The sequence below is a fragment of the Leguminivora glycinivorella genome, chromosome 13 (genome assembly GCF_023078275.1).
Source record: "Leguminivora glycinivorella isolate SPB_JAAS2020 chromosome 13, LegGlyc_1.1, whole genome shotgun sequence".
NCBI lineage: Eukaryota > Metazoa > Arthropoda > Insecta > Lepidoptera > Tortricidae > Leguminivora > Leguminivora glycinivorella.
Genome location: NC_062983.1, coordinates 3502388 through 3525020, shown reverse-complemented (window position 1 = coordinate 3525020; position 22633 = coordinate 3502388). Strand labels below are relative to the sequence as shown.

Below are 22633 nucleotides of genomic sequence, written 5' to 3'. Positions count from 1 at the left end.
CACATCTGGAAAGGGCCCTTGTTCCTTGTAGATAACCAAGTTTGGTTTTGTATGAGGAAAAATAATTCTTCCTAGCTAACTGGGTTATGAAATAATTTTTTTTTTTCTTTGTAGAAAACCATTATTTTTTGCAGTTTTGTATGAAGAATTTTTTTTCTTCTTTGCTTACCCTGTTATGAAATGGGATTTTTTTTCCTTGTAGAAAACCATTTTTCGCAATTTTCTTTGAAGATTTTTTTTCTTCTTGGCTTACCCGGTTTTGAAATGGGATTTCCTCAAAGGAAACCATTATTTTATGCATTTTTCTATGAAGATTTCTTTTTCTTGAAGATTTTTTTTTCTTCTAAGTTTACCCGGTTATGAAGTGGGTTTGTTATCAAACTTAGTTATCTACGAGGAAGAAGGGGGAAAGGGAGTGATGTTGCCAAAAAGAACAAGGGCAAAATGTCTGCAGAGAGAGACTGGAAGTAATAATTATAATTCACTCAACTGCTGTTTCTGTAAAGTACTGTGTCAAACTTAAGGCAAAACCTGATTTAAAGGCACTAATGAAAAAATTACCATTTTTTTCCACACCTATCATGTTGATTCTTTATCTCAATATATTTTTAGACTATTGTGCTCCCCTCTTTCCATCAGAAAGAGGTCTCTCTTACTTGATTAACTTCCGATAGTTTAGGAAATAATGGTGGCTTATCAAACTACCTTGCTCATTCATCAATAATAAGCAATACGTTTCTGGCATTTTTTAAATAGTTAAGGAACGGAAAGTCGTTAGCATCACATCATCACAAGGTCTTGATTATTAGTATAACTTTTATATTAGGTCACAGGTATCTGTGATGGGCTTTGTCTTCCAACTAAAATGTATTCTCAATCCGTCTAGTATAAATCAAGGGATGATGAAGGGTAACTAGTACTGAATACGAAGACTGAGAAAATTATGAAATTTAAAAGGTTTTCAGTCGAATAAACGTACAAAAACATAACCTCAAACTTACCTCTTGAGCTCTTTTATGAACTCCATATCGAACTTCTCGTCCCATCCACAGTCCAGCAGAAACTTGAACTCATCAACCTGAAGTACATAGCACGGCGGAGTCTCATCTCCATCTCCGGAGAGGCAGTGTAACTTGATGATTGAAGTCATGACGCCGGCAGAATTAACACCGAATAGGTATACAGAGCTTCTACTTTTATATCATAATTTTACGATAAGAATGTAAGTCGGCTATTTGAGAAAATGTAAAACAATTCAATGGAATCCGATAATATCTTACTTTCTATTTATTTTCAACAAGGTAAGCAGCGGCAAACACTCTTGCTTGTCTTGTATTTTTTTTTTAAGTTTGGCACAAATGGCACAGACCACTGCACAGACTGCACAATAGTTCTGTTCTAACGCTAGGAACATACTACGCCGACGTCCGTCGTCGGACGCGGACGCGGATCTGGACAATGAATATACACTTAGGCTCCCCACAGACAGTCTTAAAAATTCATAATCTTAAAAAAAACTTGTATGCAATCTGACAGTTCAGATCTGTCAGTGTCTTGTCAGTGTCAGTTTGAACTGTCAGATTGCATACAAGTTTTTTTTAAGATTATGAATTTTTAAGACTGTCTGTGGGGAGCCTTAACCGTGCAAGCTATCGATCGACGGTCGTGGACGTGGGCTTGAGTGCATGGACGTCCGATTGAAATCTGGCTCGCTGGATGTTTTGGTCATCCGAAGCCTCGTCCCGAAGACCATGCATACTGATCGGTCGCGGTCGCGGATGAAGCTAGGAACATACTACGCGGACGTCCGTCGTAAAACGACCGCGACCGCGACCTATCAGTGTGCACGGAACAAAACATCCAGAGAGCCAGATTTCGATCGGACGTCCGTGCGCTCAAGGCCACGTCCACGTCCGTCGACCGATAGTTTGCACGGTTATGTGTAATTTCATTGTCCAGATTCCCGTCCGCGGTCGATTTACGACGGACGTCCGCGTAGTGTGTTCCTAGCTTGAGTCGCGGTCGCTCGACAGCGGACGTCCGCGTAGTATGTTCCTAGCTTAAGCCGTTCTGAAACTTTTAATTCGTTTTATTACATTTCATTTAAATTTAACTTATATAACAAGAAAAATAAATATTATTTCAGATATTTATCAGAGTCATTTACTCATCTTAAAGGAAGTCTATTTATAAATGTTTCAAATTCATAAAACTTTACTTGATTTCTCAGACACAATTTGGTAACTTACAAATATTATAGTTGTAGAACGTACCAGACATACAAAAAAAAGTTTGTGTCAATTTGTCAAAATTGTCAAACACCAACGGTCCCTGATTTGGAGGGATTTTGTGTTTTGTATGCTTTTCTCATAATTGTAAAACATTACGCTGAATTTCGTGCAACGCATAGTTCAATGTATGTAATATTAGCAAGATGTACATCAAATCTATCGTGCTGGATGGATTTAAGTCCTACGGGAACCGTGTTGAGATCACCGGGTTTGACCCTGAATTCAACGCTATCACGGGCCTAAATGGTACCGGGAAATCAAATATCTTAGATTCTATTTGTTTTGTGCTCGGAATAACTAATTTATCCAATGTAAGTAAGCATTCTGACACGATTTTGATAATTTACTTTGTGTTTGTATTGGGAACTCCCGCCATCTGCGTTCTTTTTAGCTATAACAAAAGATTGTTGTGTTTTTGGTAAATATTTAAAGAGCGTAACATTAAACTGTAATGACCTTATTAAAATTAAATTCTTAACATCTGTCGATTCACTCCACATTCATATTCATATTCTTTATTTGTATTAATCATACATTGTCATGGTTTCATACATTCATAGTACTTAGGTATTAAATAAACAATAATAATTAGTATAAGTACCAAACAAAATAAATTTAAATACAAATTTTTGCATACTTTTCTCACTTTTATGGTGCTTAGGTGCGTGCTGGAAGTCTTCAAGAGTTGATCTACAAGCATGGACAAGCAGGCATCACCAAGGCCACTGTTAGCATCACATTTGACAACCGAGACAGGAACCAGTGCCCCATTGGCTATGAGAACCATGATGAAATTACTGTTACTCGGCAGGTTAGTACTGTTTTTCTTTTGGCTGTTTCAAAACATAAAGTAACTGTTGTAGGAGTTCAATATTGCATTTGGTTTCTCATTATTAAATTTGATTAACAACCACATTCAATACCACACAGGGCATATCTAAAGTTGATTTTAATATTCACATTTATCAGTATTATGATTTCTAGATGTAGAGTCAATACAAGTTTCCTCAACTTATCGGGTTACCACCAACTCCTCACAATATCAGGCCTGTCCCACTCGCGCGTGTAGGTATTGAACTGTATTACCCCTCGTGAGGGGCAAATTAGTAGGCCCTCACGGGCGGGCGGTGCGCACGCGTGAGAGTTGTTTGTCGCATACCTACGTACTGACTCAACCGCTGTCACAGAATTTATATTTTATTTATCTTTATTTAGTGATTGTACTATTCGAAACCTCATTTTATATTATATTATATTATTTGATACACTAGCAGCTGATAGCTGATGTGTGTATATCACTGCACTTGTTGTTCTATAGTTAATGTTTATATTTTAGTTTTAAATGTTTATCAAGTCTGTTTTTGAAACTGTTCACTGAGGGAGCACTTATCACTGTTTCTGGTAGTTTATTCCACTCGCGTACGACACGGTTTGATAGGAAGTGCTTCCTAGGATTTGTTTACAAAAATAACTAATTTTTACAAGGCCTTTGAGTAGGTAATATCATGCCTGTTTTAAGTAAGGTACTTACTTATTTATTTAATTAACTTTATTGCACAAATTATCACTAAAAAGTACAAATGGCGGACTTAACGCCTTAAGGTATTCTCTACCAGTCAACCATTGGGCAAGTCATAGATAGTTAGTTTGGTGCACAAGATTATAAAGCCAGTATGAGATTGAAATGATTAAATACAAGTCGATGCCTACTATTATATAATAAACATCCACAAATACAATTAATAAACCTACATACATATTAGAACCTATATACATACTTATCTAAGTACGCCTTCGTTACACGCGAATTTATTAGAATTAAACCTACAGAAGAGAACCTAAGACATATATTAGGGTTTTTCGAGCTAAAGTAGAGCAATATAAAAAGGTAATTAAATGTTAAAATTGTATTGTTTTTTAAAAGGAGACAACCCTATATCGTCCGAAAAGGTACGAGTTACGCGATAGAAGGAGAGCGCACTTCTACTTTAATATAATTGTAGGCATTTAGCGTTGCGCGGTCGGAATTTGAACTTAATAGTATCGTGGCATGAGTCGTCATTTCTTTAAGAGGGCTTTCGTGTAAAAAACAGTGAAATCGCAACCGAGCGCTTGATAATACCGTGTGTGGTATCAAATTAAAGGGCTTTGCGAGTAGTTTACAAATATATATCACATTATAGGACTTTTTCTACTTGGTCTAACAAAATATGAGAAAATGTCCAAAAGTGGTAATAATTGTACCGGTGAAGGCTCGTTTTCAAAAAATTGCCAAAAATAAATAATAGCAATTTATAATCACTAAGGCATAATAGCAATTAAAGTAAACGTTGCAGATTAATTAACTATAAAAATTATTTCGATGTGATGTAGATTTTCAAAGAAATTGTCACTTAATTTTAGGTAATTTCTGAAAAAAAATGATTTCGTCTTAGCCTCGTTTACTCTTTTTTAAAACCTTATAATAAAAATGTAGTCTGAGAAGTTTGTAGTACAGGGTATACGAATTATAAATTTACCTGTTTTAGTATTCAAAATTGTCCAAATTTTACAAATAAGATCGACTAATTCAGGTCTATACGTGAGTTTTTATAAACGTGCATTAGAGAAAAATTCATAATTAATTTAGTGACTTGGTTTTCAAAAATCCAGTCTTATAAAAATCAAGATAATAAGATGCTCTAACTGAAATTTGAATTAAATAAATCTATTGGATAACGGAAAGTGTAGTATTTCACCGACTAAAACTATCAATTTTACATTATTTTGACGTTTTTTTTGAAAGCAGCCTTAAACAGGTTTTTGGAGAGGGCTTTCTGTACTTGTACTAATATGTATTCTGTGGCAATATATAGTATGGATGTGTAATCTTGTAAAAACTTGTTCCCTTCCAGGTTGTCATGGGCGGCAAGAATAAGTACCTGATAAACGGCATCAACGTTCAGAACAAGCGAGTCAGTGACCTCTTCTGCTCCGTGCAGCTCAATGTGAACAACCCGCACTTCCTGATCATGCAGGGCCGCATCACTAAAGTGCTCAACATGAAACCTCCTGAGGTATAACCCTAACTTTTTAATGGAGACATTGCATAGTTACAGATTACACATAAATTATGCTGGTTCTCAATTTTACGACTACTTTTTTTACTACAAAAATGGTAAATAGGCGGGTCCACAAAGAGAGCGAAGTAAGTCGCGAGGCAATGTGCTTGCGTGACCAATATTTAATGTACAGTTGCCTCGAGCAAGGCAGCACCCACTTTTTTTTTTTATTCTTAGGCTAGGTTTTTTTATAATATGATTATAAAAGTAAAATACAAAACCACATACAAAACAATACAAAATATATAAACACATTATAAAAAACCTAACCTAGGGTGCCGCCAGCAGCGGGGCAGGGCCCAAGCTGCCGGTGGTTAGGACTCCAGAGAGAGGAACCGTCGGACTATCCGCGCCGTGTCCAAGATCACCGCCTTCTGCATCTGACCCTTGATCCAACCACCTAGCGAGAGTCTCGAGATGTTGGTCGAGACTCTTTGCTATATGAGACCGTTTGCTGAAACGACTATCGGGACAATGATCGTCGAATCAACATCCCACATGGCGGTTATCTTGTAAGCCAAGTCTAGGTACTTACTGGACTTGTCCTCGGCTTTCACGAGATTCTCATCACGGGGGATGGTGATGTCGACGAGCACGACCCGGCGTTGCGACCGATCTATTATGACAATGTCAGGCTTATTGGCTACAATAGTCCTGTCAGTGATAATAGATCGATCCCAATAGAGCGTGGCACGACCATTTTCGAGAACTGGCGCAGGTATGTACTTGTAGTACGGTACAGTCAAGTGCAAAAATACGTATCGATTTTATCCGCTCAAAAATATGTACCGAGACCTTATTCCGCCGACATAAAGTGCTATGGGACATATTTTTGATAAGTTGTACGCACCCATATTTTTACACTTGACTGTACTTCGCGGTCCACAAGGCCGTATTATTATTATAAATGGGCTTACTCTTGGCCAAGACGTGGCCTACGATGGAGCGAGCTCGCCCAGAAGTTGCCTGTTCACTCTTGATTTGAAGGTTGCCAGGTTATATGAGCTCGGAAATATAGCCGCCGGCAAGGAATTCCACTCCTTGGCAGTGCGCATAAGAAAAGAAGAAGCAAAGCGCTTCGTCCGAATTCGCGGAATATCTACCAAGTATGGATGGGAACCGGCCGTGCGTCTAAGAGACCGAGAGAGAGTTGCTCGGCCTACCAATCTGAATCAGCTATCATTTCTGTATTGAACATTTGCCGCTCAAGTACATTTCCTCGCCCTGTGTGGACCGGCTAATAATGTACAAATTACATCCTTCCTGTTAGATTTATGCAGATTTAGGGACCCTTGCTCTAGTACGATCAAACCCACTCCAAGGCTGATAATTCTGGACTTTATTTCTATTTTTAACCTCCGACGCAAAAACGACGGGGTGTTATAAGTTTGACGTGTTGTCTGTCTGTCTGTGCGTGTGTGTGTATCTGTCTGAGGCATCGTAGCTCCCGAACGGATGAACCGATTTTGGTTTAATTTTTAGGGTTCCGTACCTCAAAAGGAAAAAACGGAACCCTTATAGGATCACTTTGTTGTCCGTCTGTCCGTCCGTCTGTCAAGACCCTTTTTCTCAGGAACGCGTGGAGGTATGAAGCTGAAATTTATATCAATTACTCAGGTCTACTGTCCCTTGAAGCTGTGAAAAAATCAAACTTCTAAGCCAACGCAATCAAAAGATACAGCCGTTTATGCCGCAAATTTTCGACACTTGCAAGGGAATCAAAACCTACAGGGTGCTTCCCGTGAACTCAGAATCTTGAAATTTGGTACGAAGCAACGTCTTATAGCATAGATAAAGGAAAAATTACGAAAACCATAAATTTTTAGTTACATCACATAATATATTTTTTTTTAATAATTGTAAACCTTGCAGGTTTGTACGGAACCCTCGGTGCGCGAGTCCGACTCGCACTTGGCCGGTTTTTTGTTGGAAAGCTGAATTAGTTGGGAATGTTCTTAGCCATGTTTCATAAAAATAGGTCCACTGTGGGGGGTTCTTTCAAAATTTTAATTTTGTGGTTAGGTTATGACTTTATTTCTATATTTAGTTTAGTTTTGTTTGTATATTTACAGATCCTATCGATGGTCGAGGAAGCAGCCGGCACTCGCATGTATGAAGCCAAGAAGCAAGCCGCCCAGAAGACCATTGAGAAGAAGGATGCTAAACTAAGGGAGCTCAATGATGTAAGTACATTTTCAAAGATTAACCTAACCCCCTTATTCATAAATGCTCAAAGGTTAACTGGAAGAGATTCCTTAAAGGGATAAGTTCGCCTTTGTACCGAAACTCGGCACTTTTTATTTGTTTTATGTGTTGTATTCTTTCTTGTACAATAAAGTGTTTATTTAGGTACTTACGTTCACTAAAGTTATCAAGCCGGTAATACTTATTTGTTATACAAGGTACTGGGGACGCTATTGCACAACACCCTGCATTTTATGATTAAGCACTGAGACTTGGCACAGGTTGTTCCTTGGGTGGCCCTGAGTAGATAAAGATCGGGAGGCATTGAGAGCCCCCCTTAATTTAGGAGGGAAGAGGGGGAAGGCTGGCGCCGCCGCGCTTCCTTTGAAACCATATTTCTCTAAAACTATACAAAATAGGACATGCGATATATCATTTTCGGATAAATGAAGGACGAGGAATTCATTTTTGGAACAAAAAAAATGTATTTTAGAACAAAAATACAAAATAAAATGGGAAAATCTGAAAACGAGATTTTTTTTTATACATATTATTGCACATTTTATGAAAACTGTAATGGTTTTTTCTAAATAAAAAATATTATTTAATAGCTACATTTATCTAGTTTTAGAAAATGTATAATTTGTTATAGAAATATATTATAGGACGAGTGATAAAAAATAATTTACATTGCCCGATAGGGTGATTTGAATGCTCATTTCAATAAGTTTTGTCAATGATTTCAAGTATAATCACTATTTTTAACACACGAAAGCCGTAATCATTGTAGTTTATGGCTATTTTAGTGATTAATGTACTTAAAAAAAAAAAAATACAAAATTTTTAAAAAATATTAAAAATGTGATATTTTTTTTTAACATTATCCTATTTTGTTCTTTCTACACAATATATATCTAAAAGCAATAAATATCAATAAAAAGCCACATTTATACAGTTTATAAAAATATATAGTTTGTTATATAAATATATTACGAAACGCGAGATAAAAAATAATGAAAATGAAAATTTTAATGTACATCTTACGTTGCATTATTCGATGAGGTGAGGTAAAGGTACTACCCGCTATGCAGTGGAGTTCGTCTAGTAATACAGAAATATACTTATTCTAATAACGTTTACACATGTAGGTATATCACGACCCAGTACAGAAAATTGTAAAAGTCCTATAATATAGTTTATTTTGATTGTAAAATAAAATTGCATGTGACTTATATTGCAAAAAAATGTCTTAATCACGTTCTCCTCTCCTAAAGCAGTTCTGCATGCATAGGCTTGAAGATTTTTTAGTTTACTAGCAGAATTTAGTTACTTCCTTTGGGCCCCCTTAAATCGGTTTTACCCATCCATAAAAGATAAAATAAAAATCGTCATATTCTTCCTTTCAGTATCAATGATAGTTAGTTATTGCGCAATAGTGCCATAAAAAATAAACTAGATTCGTATTAGCATTAAACATTAATGATTTTTGAACTAAGACATTGCTTTTGTACAAAGGAGAACCTCAAAAAATGGTCTGACTAGACAAAAACATGTGTATCGGGGCTAGTACTCAAGGCTCTCAAAAAGTGTAGCTATTTTGAGTAATTCAAATAAAACAACATGAATAGTCTGAATTTAATTATGTATATATCACAACATCCACTGCATAAGCACATCAGCTCCGAACATTTAATTTAAAAAGTATTTTTTTACGGTTGCACCTTACGCGGCACTGTTTTTTATTACACCTGCATCCGACAATTTCGAGGCATGTTTCTGCAGCAACAGGCAACGTTGCGGGCAAATCCCAATCCCAATTGTTACAGACTTTCGTCCAGCCACAAGTAGAAAATAATGGCAAATTTTGAATTGGGTTTAGTTGACCCCATACATGGACACCTTGATATACCTATAACTATAACCCTTACAAAAATGGTGCAAGGCAGCTTTTGTCGGTGAAATGCTGTTAATTTGGCGGTCTTTTTTGGTTAATAACTATTTTCGGCACTCGTTAACCAAAGTACAGGACGCAGATCTGGAATAATAAATATGTCAAGTAAGAATTATCCATAAATTATGCAAATCATATAGATAACTACTATTTCACAAGATGTATGTATTAGGATCAGATGTATATATCTGACCTATCATATCAATCGATCATTTCATGTAATATAAATAGTTAAATTCAGACTATATAGGAGTATGTTGTTTAATTTGAAGTACTCTAAATAACTACACTTTTTGAGAGCTTTGAGTACCTTTACCTCACCTCATCGAATCATACAAGCTGACCCGTACCGTACATCAAGATCGCCCTGCCACGTCACTTTCATTATTTTTTATCTCGCGTTTCGTAATATATTTATATAACAAACTATATATTTTTATAAACTGTATAAATGTGGCTTTTTATTGATATTTATTGCTTTTAGATATATATTGTGTAGAAAGAACAAAATAGGATAATGTTAAAAAAAATTATCACATTTTTAATATTTTTTAAAATTTTTGTATTTTTTTTTATTTTAAGTACATTAATCACTAAAATAGCCATAAACTACAATAATTACGGCTTTCGTGTGTTAAAAATAGTGATTATACCTGAAATCATTGACAAAACTTATTGAAATGAGAATTCAAATCACCCTATCGGGCGATGTAAATTATTTTTTATCACTCATCCTATAATATATTTCTATAACAAATTATACATTTTCTAAAACTAGATAAATGTAGCTATTAAATAATATTTTTTATTTAGAAAAAACCATTACAGTTTTCATAAAATGTGCAATAATATGTATAAAAAAAAATCTCGTTTTCAGATTTTTCCAGTTTATTTAGTATTTTTGTTCTAAAATACATTTTTTTTGTTCCAAAAATGAATTCCTCGTCCTTCATTTATCCGAAAATGATATATTGCATGCCATATTTTGTATAGTTTTAGAGAAATATGGTTTCAAAGGAAGCGCGGAGGCGCCAGCCTTCCCCCCCTCCTCCCTCCTAAATTAAGGGGGGCTCTCGATGCCTCCCGATCTTTATCTACTCAGGGCCACCCAATGAACAACTGTGCCAAGTCTCAGTGCTTAATCATAAAATGCAGGGTTCCCATACAAGACATAGCAATAGCGTCCCCAGTAAGGGGGCAAAGTTGTATTTTAACGCCGAGTGTGGAATTGAAAAACGAGCAAGTAAGGAGTCTATAGTTGAACCACGAGCTAAGCGAGTGGTTCGAGAATAGAATCCTGAACTTGCGTGTTTTTTAACACACGAGAAGTAAAATACATTTGCAGCCGAGTGTATAACACAAAACTTTTCCCCTCACTATAGCGAGGAAACTACAACGCAAAAAATGCGTTTATCACTGCTTCCAGTAGTTCCACAGGTGGTAAATCATCTTTATTACTAGATTCACCTACTTTTATCAATTTTAAAGCAGTTAATTTGACTTTATTCAAGGTCAAGTTACTTTAACCACTAGTGGATAAAATGCGTTTTTACCCACTGGTATTAAAGGACAAAACACGTGTTTCCGAGCTAGTGAGGGGAAGAGTTAGTTTGTCCCTTTCCGACGTATTGGCGTGATAGTAAGGGACAAACGAACTATATCGGCTTGATAACTTTAGTGGACGTGTTTGAATAAGGGGGTAAATCTATAATCTCTCGCTTTTGGCCACGGCTTCTCTCGTGTTAAATTCGAAAATTTTAGAAGCTCCCCATTTTAGTAAAGTTGGGGGTGACAATGAGACAAAAAGTAGCCCTCCATCACTCTCCATCCCTTCAGCTATACTCCTCTTAAAAAAAACACGTCAATTCATCTCTCCGTTTGGCCGTAAAAGACGGACAAACAAACATACACAAACTTTCCCATTTATAATATGGATAGTTTGGGACTTGGGACCCTATGCTAGATCTATAAGACAATTAATACTGTATTTAATTTGTCTTCTTCCTCAGATCATCCGAGAAGACATCGCGCCTAAGCTTCAAAAGCTACAGGACGAGCGTTCGCAGTTCCAAGAATACCAGAAAGTCGTTAGAGAACTGGAAAACGTTAGCAGGCTCTATGTTGCTTACAGGTCTGTTAAATAGCGCATAACCACGATTTTTTAAATTTAAATTTTGAAAAAAAAAAAACCCCTACTATTTTCATCAAGCATGGCTGAGAACACTCAACTAATTCAGCTTTCAAACAAAAAAATCGAAATCAGTTCATCTGTTCGAAAGCTAAATAGGTATCTCATAGGTAAGCATGCTCCACCTTTGACCGCATCATCACTTACCTTCAGGGGCCCATCTCTCGATTCTCTCGAAACTACAAGTTACAATTTACAAGAGGTAGTCAATGGGGTCTATTTATGACAAGTTGGAAAGGTGAGATCAAGGTGTGATGAAACGTCTACCTATTCAAACTTCAAAAAAAAGCTACGATGCCACAAACAGATACACACATAGACAGACAGACAGACACGTTAAACTTAACTTTCTTCTTATCACTATATCAGCCTGTAAGCCCTTTTTTCCCGGCATCTCACGTAAGGCACTGGTCCCACCACGAGCTAGTAAACTATGAGCTATCGGCTATAAAAACGAACAAAATATAATCACTCCCGTGTAAATAAAAGAGACACGGCGATGTTTATAGTTACTCGCCCAGCGGTGAGCTATCAATATCGCCGGGTCCCTTTTATTTGCACGGGAGTGCTTATCTTTTGTTCGTTTTTATAGCCGATAGCTCATAGTCTCTCCCCATGGTCGCCATTCAAGTAGTCTTTTTTATTACAAAACGAGTCTTGGAATAAAATACTACTTGAATGGCGACCATGGGGAGAAGAGCGTCGTCAAAAAAGACCGCAGATGCGTTGGGCGGACGATATCAAAAGGACTCCTGGGAGGAAGTGGCTCCAGATCGCACACAACCGTGACGAGTGGCGCATGTTGAAGGAGGCCTACACCCGAAGGGTAGAATCAGGCTAAAGAGAGAGAGAATTCATAGTTTACTAGCTCGCAGTGGGACCAGTGCCTAATGTACTATTATATTTCCAGATACGTAACAGCGGAAAAGAATCTCAAGGAAGCTCAGGACAAAGTGACGGAAGTGCAAGACGAAATACAAGCCAAGAAAGATGAGATCGCTGGCAATAAGGAAACAGCCAAGGATCTGGAGAAACAGATGAACGAGTTGCATAAGAAACTGGAAGATGTAAGTTTCTACAAGCTTTTATTCAACTTTCCTTGTTAGTATGTTAGTGTGCATCAAAACGTAGAATAGCTTCCCAAATTTGACCCACTTCCTGGTTTCCGATTAAGCTGAAATTTTGCACACATGTGTAAATCACGTGACAATACCATATGAATGTACAAGTTTCTAATGGGGTGGCAACGCGCATGTGACACTGTTTGCGTTGCATGCGTTCATAGGTTACGGTGACCGCTTTCCATCAGGCGGACCGTATGCTTGTTTGCCACCGACGTAGTATAAAAAAAAAAAAATATATTATGGTATCATGGAGCTGATCTGATGATGGGGCAGAAACGTGGTCATAGGAACTCTGTCATGAAACGTCGTATCCCCATCGAGTAAGGGGTTGTTAGAAAAGTCTCGGAGAGCACTAGATGACTGTTGAAAAGAAGGTAGAGTCGGTGATAAAAAATACATTTTTGCAAAAAACTTATTAAACTTTTTACTTTACTTCAAGTTGATAAATTATACTACACTGAAATTATACCATAAATTAAGATTTGATATTTATACAAGTTTTTAGAAAAGCCTAGAGTTTAAATGTCAGTTGCATCAACCACATTCGACAGACACGTCATCGTCACGCAGCAGACGTCTATGGAACTTCCTATACAATAAAATTTAACGGACGCTTTAACGGTGACTAACGGTTTGATGCAACCGGCCCTTAGATGAAAAACTGATGGGTTATAACTGGGCATAAATGGGTTATAACCATGACATGATAAATGATATTTCATGGTTATAATTAAGGCTATTAAAATGTATTAGAATTGAAATTCATATCCATAAAATTGAGTCTTTCTTAAATATTTATAGTTGTATACACATGACTACAGGTCTAGGTCTATATTAATTTCATGATTATTCTTGATTTCACGCTGCTTGGAATCAAGTATTTCAATGTAGGTAATGCTTATTGGTAAAGTACAAACAATGATTACGCATTTGATTAATATTCATGTAGTTTATTAACGTTTTATATTAAATTCTATAGCAAACTGGCAACAACCTGAAAGCCCTAGAAAAAGAGTTGGCAGGCGTGGAGAAGACTGAAGCCAGCGCGTCAGCGGCTCATAAGGCTGCCAAAGAAGCGGTCAGCACACAGACCAAACAGGCTAGGATCATGGAACGGTCGTTGAAGGATGATGAGAAGGCACTTAATGACAAAAGGAAGATATTAAGCGAGGTATGTGTTGATATATTCATATGGAGATCTAGTCTAGTTACTAAAGATTCAAGGCAAGCGGCGTTTGGTCCAAATATGTCAAGACTGAAGCCACATAACCTACTTCTATACATAAGTATACGCACATAAGCGTCAGCACACATGCCAAACAGTCTAGGATCATGGAACGGTCTTGGAAGGATGATGAGAAAGCACTTAATGATAAAGGGAAGATATTGAATGAGGTAAGTACTGACATTTATACACTTTTTACACAGTCTATCTGAGTTTAGGATTGCCTAGTTAATAAAGAAGCTGATAGTATATAGATCAAACAGGGTAAGACTGAAGCCAGCGCGTCAGCAGCATATTAGGCTGCCAAAGAAGCGGTCAGCACACAGACCAAACAGGCTAGGATCATGGAACAGTCATTGAAGGATGATGAGAAAGCTCTTAACCCATTAACGGCTGATTTTTTTTCATGTCGCCGATTTTGATAATTTTTAAATATATTACTATATTTCTCTCCAGGATCAGAGACCGAAAGTTAAAATTTAAATCGGACCAATAGTTTTGGAGAAAAATACTGATGCCATATGGCACCTCTAGCCTTGTACCGTGTCAACAATTACAAGTTGTTATTTTTTAAATATTTATGTAACTTGTAAGTTTTACGTACATTAAGGATAAAGGCCTAAATCGTACTGGCAACTACGTTATCTGGATTGTTTTTTACACTATTATAAGACCCATCTAGGAGGTACACCCTCAGCGCATGGTACCAGAAAATGACTGATTGTTTAGGTAGATTCCAGACATAGCCAACTGCTTTATATTGATCTCACTAATTTTGTTCTAAACCGTTTGTGAAACAGTCTGAATATATCTGTATATTATTAGTAACCACTAAGTGACCAAAATCTTCATCACAATGTAGCATTGACATCCTAATTGTTCTATAATGGCTAAAAACGAGGTATATGAAGCTCCGGTGTAAGGTTATACTATATGAAGCTTTTAATTAAATTGATACAGGTATTGAGATTTCTTAGCTGTAAAAAGCATCATCCTACCACGCCATCTATCTTAATCTCAACCAGTGTTGTTAGAAATTAATTTATAACCAAGTGGGTTAAACCTTGATATACTGTATGAGAAAGAGGACCAACATAGATGTTATAACTCAAAACCTTACTTTTCTTGAAGCAATTTCACTAGATATGTTGAAATAGGACAATAATAGTCTAAAACTAATCAAAACGCTAAAACATAAGAGGAATTAAAACATAATACACGTAATATTATATCATTTGAAAAGACAACATACTCGGCTACTGATGCCGTACGGCATCGGCAAATTTTGCCGTGCTATACACGGAAAGTGAAATTAAAATTTAATAGTTTTTGAGTACCATCGGATCAATAATATATACCAAAATAGAATAAAATGCATTTAATTTATACTTTACTAGAAATAAAACCATTTTTGACCATTTTCCTCAGACCGAACATGAAGAATTTGCCCATTTTTAGATACTATATTTTTGGGTACTCGAAATTAGTAGATATAATCCAAATTGCTACAACATACATATGTTGTAGCAATTTGGATTATATCTACTAATTTCGAGTACCCAAAAATATAGTATCTAAAAATGGTTATAGTGATAACTGGTACCCTTAGGTATTTAATTCATCAAAAATCTGTTTAGTTTTTCAATAATTGTAACCTTAGACAGCGAAATACTAAGCACAGGAAAAGCGATGCCGTATGGCACCGCTAGCCGTTAATGGGTTAATGATAAAAGGAAGATATTGAGTGAGGTAGGTGTTATGTTCTAGTGTCTAAAGAAGCAGTCAGCACACAGTTATTAGTTTATTTATTTTATTTATTTTATTTATTTAAGGGATAACAAACAATTGTACAAGGGATATTACAACAACTGTTACATTAAGTGTTATTATATGTACAATCAACAACATTATCCACAAAGTACTATGCAACTGTTGAAGGTTGTCAGACACGAGACTGATGTCACTGATGTTCATAATAACTTAAATAACAAAAAAAAAAAAAGTATGTAAGTATAGTAGTTTGTTATTAGCTTGGTTTTTGAGGTAAGTATTAAGGAGCGCATAGTTTTCGTGCTATATATCTGAGAACTCTAGTTGCTGAATGGGCCAGCAGCATTTGAGCCCAGACTACAGCAACATGGCTGCCAAAAAAGCGGTCAGCACACAGACCAAACAAGCTCGGAGAATGGAACGGACTTTGATAAGATTAATATATTTAGGTAGGTAAATATTATATTACATTAGTTAGGGTAGGTATGGACTAGTTTACTACTTGTGATCTCGACGAAACCTGTATCAAAACGTTGGTAGATCAATTTATTCACTTGCAAACACTAATCCCCTTATTCATAAACGTTAAAGTTATCAAGCCGATAAAATTCGTTTGTCCCTTTTCGACGTATTGGCGTGATAGAAAAGGACAAACGAACTTTATCGGCTTGATAACTTTAGAGTACGCTAATGAATAAGGGGGTAATAATGGACTCAAAACACGAAAAATTTGAATGTTACGTGACTAACATTGTGTTCTCACTTATATACAAGGTGCTCGCGAGGAACCCATATAACTTTAACGGCATATTCTTGGTCACATTTTAAGACTAAAATGTCATATAAACTTTTCTAGATTTCGTCTAGTTTCAGAGTTCTTGCCAATTAAAAAAAACATTTCCGTATTGTTACTCAGTAGAAAAGGTCTTCTTAACGGCGCTGTTTTCAGGCGTCGTCAACCTTCGAAGGCCTACGAGCCGCGAGCGAATCAGCAGAGGCAGCGTTAGCGGCCGCACAAGCAACGTTCATATCGGTCAGCACGGGCAATGAGGGGGCTTCTGAGTCTCTACAGGACCAACTCATGGGTCAGTGTACATAATAGTAGTTAGATTTCTAAGAGTCAGTTGCACCAAACCATTCATTACCGACTTTAGCGTTCGCTACATTTTTTGTATGGGAATTTCCAGACTTCTGCTGCGTGACGTTGATGTTGTTCACTATGGTTTATGCAAAGGGGAGATGTAGAACATCCCTAATTGACACTTAAAATTGTTCTACTGCGATGAGTTTATCCAATATCCTGGTAGATGGCGCTGTTACAAACTGAGAATATCCTACATCGCGCTAACGTTTGTGCATCGTAGAATCTATAAGATGTAAAAATTGGTGTACTTTGATGAGTTTACCCAATACCCTGGTAGATGGCGCTGTTACAACCGGAGAATATCCTACATCGCGCTAACGTTTGTGCATAGTAGAATCTATAAGACGTTATAATTATTGTTGTACTTTGATGAGTTTACCCAATATCCTGGTAGATGGCGCTGTTACAAACTGAGAATATCCTACATCGCGCTAACGTTTGCATCGTAGAATCTATAAAATGTTAAAATTGTTGTACTTTGATGAGTTTACCCAATACCCTGGTAGATGGCGCTGTTACAACCTGAGAATATCCTACATCGCGCTAACTTTTGGGGGCCGTAGAATCTATAGGATTTTAAACTTGTACTTTGATGAGTTTATAAAATATCCTGATAGATGGCGCTGTTACAACCGGAGAGTATCCTACATCGCGCTAATGTTTGTGCATCGTATAGTATATAAAGTAAGTTATGTTCTTTAGTTTTACTTGGCTCTCTCCTGTAGGTGACAGGTCGACTGTTCGCGTTTTTGACAGGCGGTAACTGAGAGGATGGGCGGCACTTTCAGCCAGGAGCGGGAGTGGCCATACTGTACTACTAATAAAGATAATATTATACTGTGACATCATGGCCGTTCGGAGAACTGAACGTAAAAAGAATTCCAACAGTGGTCTATCGGGGAAATGGTCGGTCGAGGAAACGGCCGAACAAAGAAATGGCCCATATAGGAATTTGCATGGTGTTCGTTCGGGGAAGTGACCGTAGGTGACCGGATCCCACATCATCCATAATGACCAGTTCTACTTAATCTCCATTCAACTCTCCAATTTCATCACATCTCAAGACGACCTTGCCAGGATATTGTCTAATGGTGACTGTATAGTCAACCAATTGGAACCCTAGGCCACTCTAAAACCATGTCAAAGTGACAAGCAGTAAGAGATTTCTTACAATCTGATTTATGACGTCACTATGACATAGTTCTAGAGTGGCCTAGGGTTTGAATTGCTTGACTATACTAAGATATTTTTCAAGCATGTGTAATCAAATTTACATTTCTACTTCACAGCGGCCAAGGCTGAGGCTTCTGAAGCATCAACATCCATGTCCCAAGCTCAAATGGAGAAGAGACATGCAGAAGACAGACTCAAGACTTTGGAGAAAGAGTTCAAAGCGAGCAGCGCACAGTTTACTAAAGACCAGGATAACATAGGGAGGCAGCAGGCTCAGTTGGATAAACTACAGGTAATACTATCTATCTATTAAGCCCCTCTTTTCTGAATTAGAGAATGTCTCTTAGTTCAGTGTGCCGCTTGGCAAAGGCCTCCTCTAGCTCTTTCCATTGACGTCTATCCTGGGCCACTCTTCTCCACTTCGAGCCTACTGTAAGCTTCAGTTCGTCCTCCCATCTCATTCGGGGTTTTTTCTGGCCCCTAGTACAACCTCTAGGGTACCAATTTGTTATGATTTGGCTCCATTTCTCCTGCTTGTCTCGGAGCATATAGCCGGTCCATCTCCACTTCTAATAATACTACCACTTCTTTAATTCCTGTTACCCTCTGCTGCGGTGTAGGGCTCAAATCATATTCCTCCATTGACTCCGATCTTGGGCAGCTTAGGTAATGATTTGTTAGGTTCACGAAACCTCACACTCGTTTTTCTAAACTATTTGTTCTGTTTTCTTGCAACTACCTTTATTCATCACTCTGCAAAACTAAATGATTAGTTAGGATATGATCTCATTTAGATTTTGAAAAATATTTTTTATATATTTATTTATTTCCAATATAGGTATGCAAAATATACACTCAGGTCCGTCAGGTTTTCCCTATAACTAAAACAACTGTTATTACTTACTAATAACTACTACACTTATTACTAATACACTAATGCCTATTTATTCTAAAGTTACTCCTTCTTATAGTCTTAGTCCTTCAAATAGTCTGACACATTATAGTGAGATCTTAATAAAAATACTAGTAAAATCGTAATAAAAAGACTTTTTACAAGCTACTTAAGTAAAGAACGTTTTATTCACAGGCCGAACTCTCAAGCATGAACTTCAGCGAAGCTCGCAACACAGAGCTAAAGGGTCTCATTCGGCAGATTCAATCAGAAACAGTCGGCAAGAGAGACTCGCTAGACCGGCTCAGCTCGCGGTTGCAACGTTGCCAGTTTCAATATCAAGCGCCAACGAGGGATTTCGATCATTCTAAAGTACATGGTAAGAAATTTCAGCAGAAACGGTAACAGAGATGCGTTAGACCACGGTCTCAGCAATCTTTTTTGTCTGCGTTCTGTCTGTCTAAGTGCATTCTCGCATTATGCGATCCGATATCGGATGAATGTGAAGGCAGATATTAAAGATGGCGCTTTTAATACATAGGATACCGGTCCTAAATCCGATATCGGATCGATAATAGACGCTCTAACGGCCCACCTTAGACCGTCTCAGTACTTGACTCCATCCCCAATGGTCGTTAAATTAATCTTGTTAACTTTTTGTAGTTTTTGTATGTGCAAGCGACCAAAAATTGTGAGTCCTACCCTCGATCGTGTCAAGCGAAGCTCAAAATTCTAATTATGTCATATTAGAATTTTGAGATTTTAATTATGTCACCCGGAGTGTGATTTGTTCGCTAGTGCAATTGGACGATTGATGATGGAATGTAAGAAGGTGATTGAGAGAGATGCCTGTAAGTAGTATCACTATTAATTAAGCGCACTTTGTAAAATATACTTTTATACATGATGTATAAGTATTATCGATACCAATTTGTGCCGCTGTGGCCTTAGCTGTTAAGGTACAATTGTAAACTGGGAATAAATAAATAAATAAATGTCACTCATACACTCGTCTGTACGTGAGGTGAGATTTCAACTTCTATCGTTGCTAGTTCCTGTCTTACAACCCACTTATTCCCTTCATAATGAATGATCTGATATTGTCTAGGTATCGTGGCGAGACTGATAAACGTCAGTGATCCAGTGTACTGTACTGCGCTAGAAACTGCTGCGGGCGGCAAAGTAAGTATTTCAAGTTTATATAATTTGAAGCAATAAGTAAATAAACAAGCAAGTAAACATGCATATAATATATTTGTAAGCTTAACCACGAAATTTAAATTGTGAAAAAAAAAGAACACTGACATAGTGGACCGATTTCTATCAAACATATGGCTAAGAACACTCCTGACTAATTCAACCTTCAAACAAAAAAAATCTAAATCGGTCCATCCGTTCGTTAGCTACGACGCCACAGACAGACACACACACATAGAAAAACAGGCAGACACGTCAAACTAATAAAATCGATCGGTCACCATTATCAATTATTATATTCCACAGCTATATAACGTAGTGGTGGACACAGACGCTACAGTGGACCTGCTTCTCAAGAAGGGCAACATACAGACTCGAACCACCATGATACCGCTCAACAAAATCACCGCCTACACAATCGATGATCAAACGCTAAGGCTGGCGCAGCAAATCGTGAGTCATTTTACATTTATTAGCATACTAAGCTTTTGCCCGCGGCTTTGCTCGCGTTAGAAAGAGACAAAAAGTAGCCTATGTCACTCTCCATCCCTTCAACTATCTCCACTTAAAAAATCACGTCAATCATCGCTCCGTTTTGCCGTGAAAGACGGACGACATACAAACGGGCGTTTATAACGTCCGGTTTTTGACGTAGTACGCCATTTTTTGTCTGGTGTCACAACCCTAGTTATTCTTCCTGCCCTCGATATTGGAACTATAGTACCATTTCCATGGTCAAAATTATCACTATAGTTTCACTCAGGAAACCAGCGAACATAATTTTTACAATATCAAATGATTGTATTAATTGCAAATTTAAATAAAACAATGAAAATAAATTATTTCCTTATAAGAAACGCTTTTCCACGTCCAGAGTTTTCCATTATTTTTCTCCCCTTCCTTTGTTCTTCCAATATTCAAATTCCCCACCATAGAGGTAACTAGCCAGAAAGATCTTAATAAGCTAGGTGAACAAAGCCTGAAATAGACTGAAAGTATAGGAATTAAATTTTGTTAATTTAACTATAATTTATTTATTAGAAAAATTAAATAAATCATAAAAGTACATAATCACTACATAGTATAAAACAAAGTCGCTTTCTCTGTCCCTATGTCCCTGTGTATGCTTAAATCTTTAAAACTACGTAACGGATTTTGATGCGGTTTTTTTTAAAAGATAGAGTGATTCTAGAGGAAGGTTTACATGTAGGTATAGTACCCGTGCGACGCCGGGGCGGGTCGCTAGTAAATCATAAAAGTACATAAATATATACCACGTAGTAACACTGATACTCACTAGGTGTCGCTACGTTACACTGGTGGTGAATGTGTATTATTTAGCTAATAATTCATATAATATTTCCTCAGGGCGGCGGTCCACAGAACGTGCAACGCGCCGTCGACCTCATCTCCTTCCCACCGGCGCTCCGGCCAGCCATGGGCTTCGTCTTCGGCGGGACCTTCGTCTGCAAAGACGCCGACACCGCCAACAAAGTCACTTTCCACCCGCAGATTAGGAAGCGATGCGTTACTGTGGAGGGGGACGTGTATGACCCGGCGGGCACGTTGTCAGGAGGAGCTAGAGTTAAGGTAACTTAATACTATAGGAGGCGCTATTGGCCTTAATACCTCGGGATATGAGCTCCGTTTTCGGCGAGACTTTCGTCTGAAAATACGCTGATATGGACAGAAAAGTGACATTCCACATGTGTATGACCCGGCGGGCACGTTGTCAGGAGGCGCTAGAGTTAAGGTAACTTATAATATTATGGGAAGCGCTATTGGCCTTAATACCTTAGGATATGGGTCCGGCGAGACTTAGGCCTGATTTAGACGGCGTACGAACTCGCATGCGATTTTAGTTACATTGCGGGCTGTTGAGGTCACATACAAGGCAGCCCAGCCATCAAATACCGCAATGTAATAAAACTCGAATGCGAGTTCTCGTACCGTCTAAATGGGCCCTTACGTCTGAAAATACGCTTATATGGACAGAAAAGTGACCTTTCACCCGCAGATTAGGAAGCATGCATGGGTCATTGACCTTGATACCTCGGGATAAAATTTTCGACTACAGACGCTGATAGGGCCAGAAAGTGATGCGGATCAGGAAGCGATGCGTTACTGTAGAAGGGGATGTCTATGAACCGGCTGGGACTTTGTCAGGAGGCGCTACAGTTAGGCCGTTTTCACATTATCCGATCCGATATCGGGTGTCGGACCGACATCCTACACCCGATAAACGCTTCCGATAATGTCGGATGTCGGTCCGATAAAACGCATTGTTCCAAATCAATGAAGTATGATTTTGTATCAAAAAATACTTTTAAAAAGTTTTATATTTAATAATTATAAGCACTATATTTCAAATATTTTATTGTAAAATTAAAATA

At 37.6% G+C, this 22633-nt stretch overlaps 2 protein-coding genes across 2 annotated transcripts in view; one reads left to right on the top strand and one right to left on the bottom strand.

The window, feature by feature from the left end:
* Positions 1-1264, bottom strand: part of LOC125232680 (probable cleavage and polyadenylation specificity factor subunit 2) — a 42886-nt gene extending 41622 nt beyond the window's left edge. The window contains exon 1 of the mRNA XM_048138434.1: positions 1002-1264. Within this exon, the coding sequence (XP_047994391.1) occupies positions 1002-1150 (149 nt within the window). The 5' untranslated portion in view covers positions 1151-1264. The remainder of the gene's footprint in view (positions 1-1001) is intronic.
* A 1058-nt stretch (positions 1265-2322) lies between these two features.
* Positions 2323-22633, top strand: part of LOC125232821 (structural maintenance of chromosomes protein 2) — a 39789-nt gene continuing 19478 nt past the window's right edge. The window contains exons 1-13 of the mRNA XM_048138609.1: positions 2323-2602; positions 2953-3102; positions 5186-5347; positions 7465-7575; positions 11537-11658; positions 12626-12782; positions 13819-14010; positions 16784-16919; positions 18268-18443; positions 19239-19422; positions 20152-20225; positions 20547-20693; positions 21609-21830. Of these exons, the coding sequence (XP_047994566.1) occupies positions 2435-2602; positions 2953-3102; positions 5186-5347; positions 7465-7575; positions 11537-11658; positions 12626-12782; positions 13819-14010; positions 16784-16919; positions 18268-18443; positions 19239-19422; positions 20152-20225; positions 20547-20693; positions 21609-21830 (2001 nt within the window). The 5' untranslated portion in view covers positions 2323-2434. The remainder of the gene's footprint in view (positions 2603-2952; positions 3103-5185; positions 5348-7464; positions 7576-11536; positions 11659-12625; positions 12783-13818; positions 14011-16783; positions 16920-18267; positions 18444-19238; positions 19423-20151; positions 20226-20546; positions 20694-21608; positions 21831-22633) is intronic.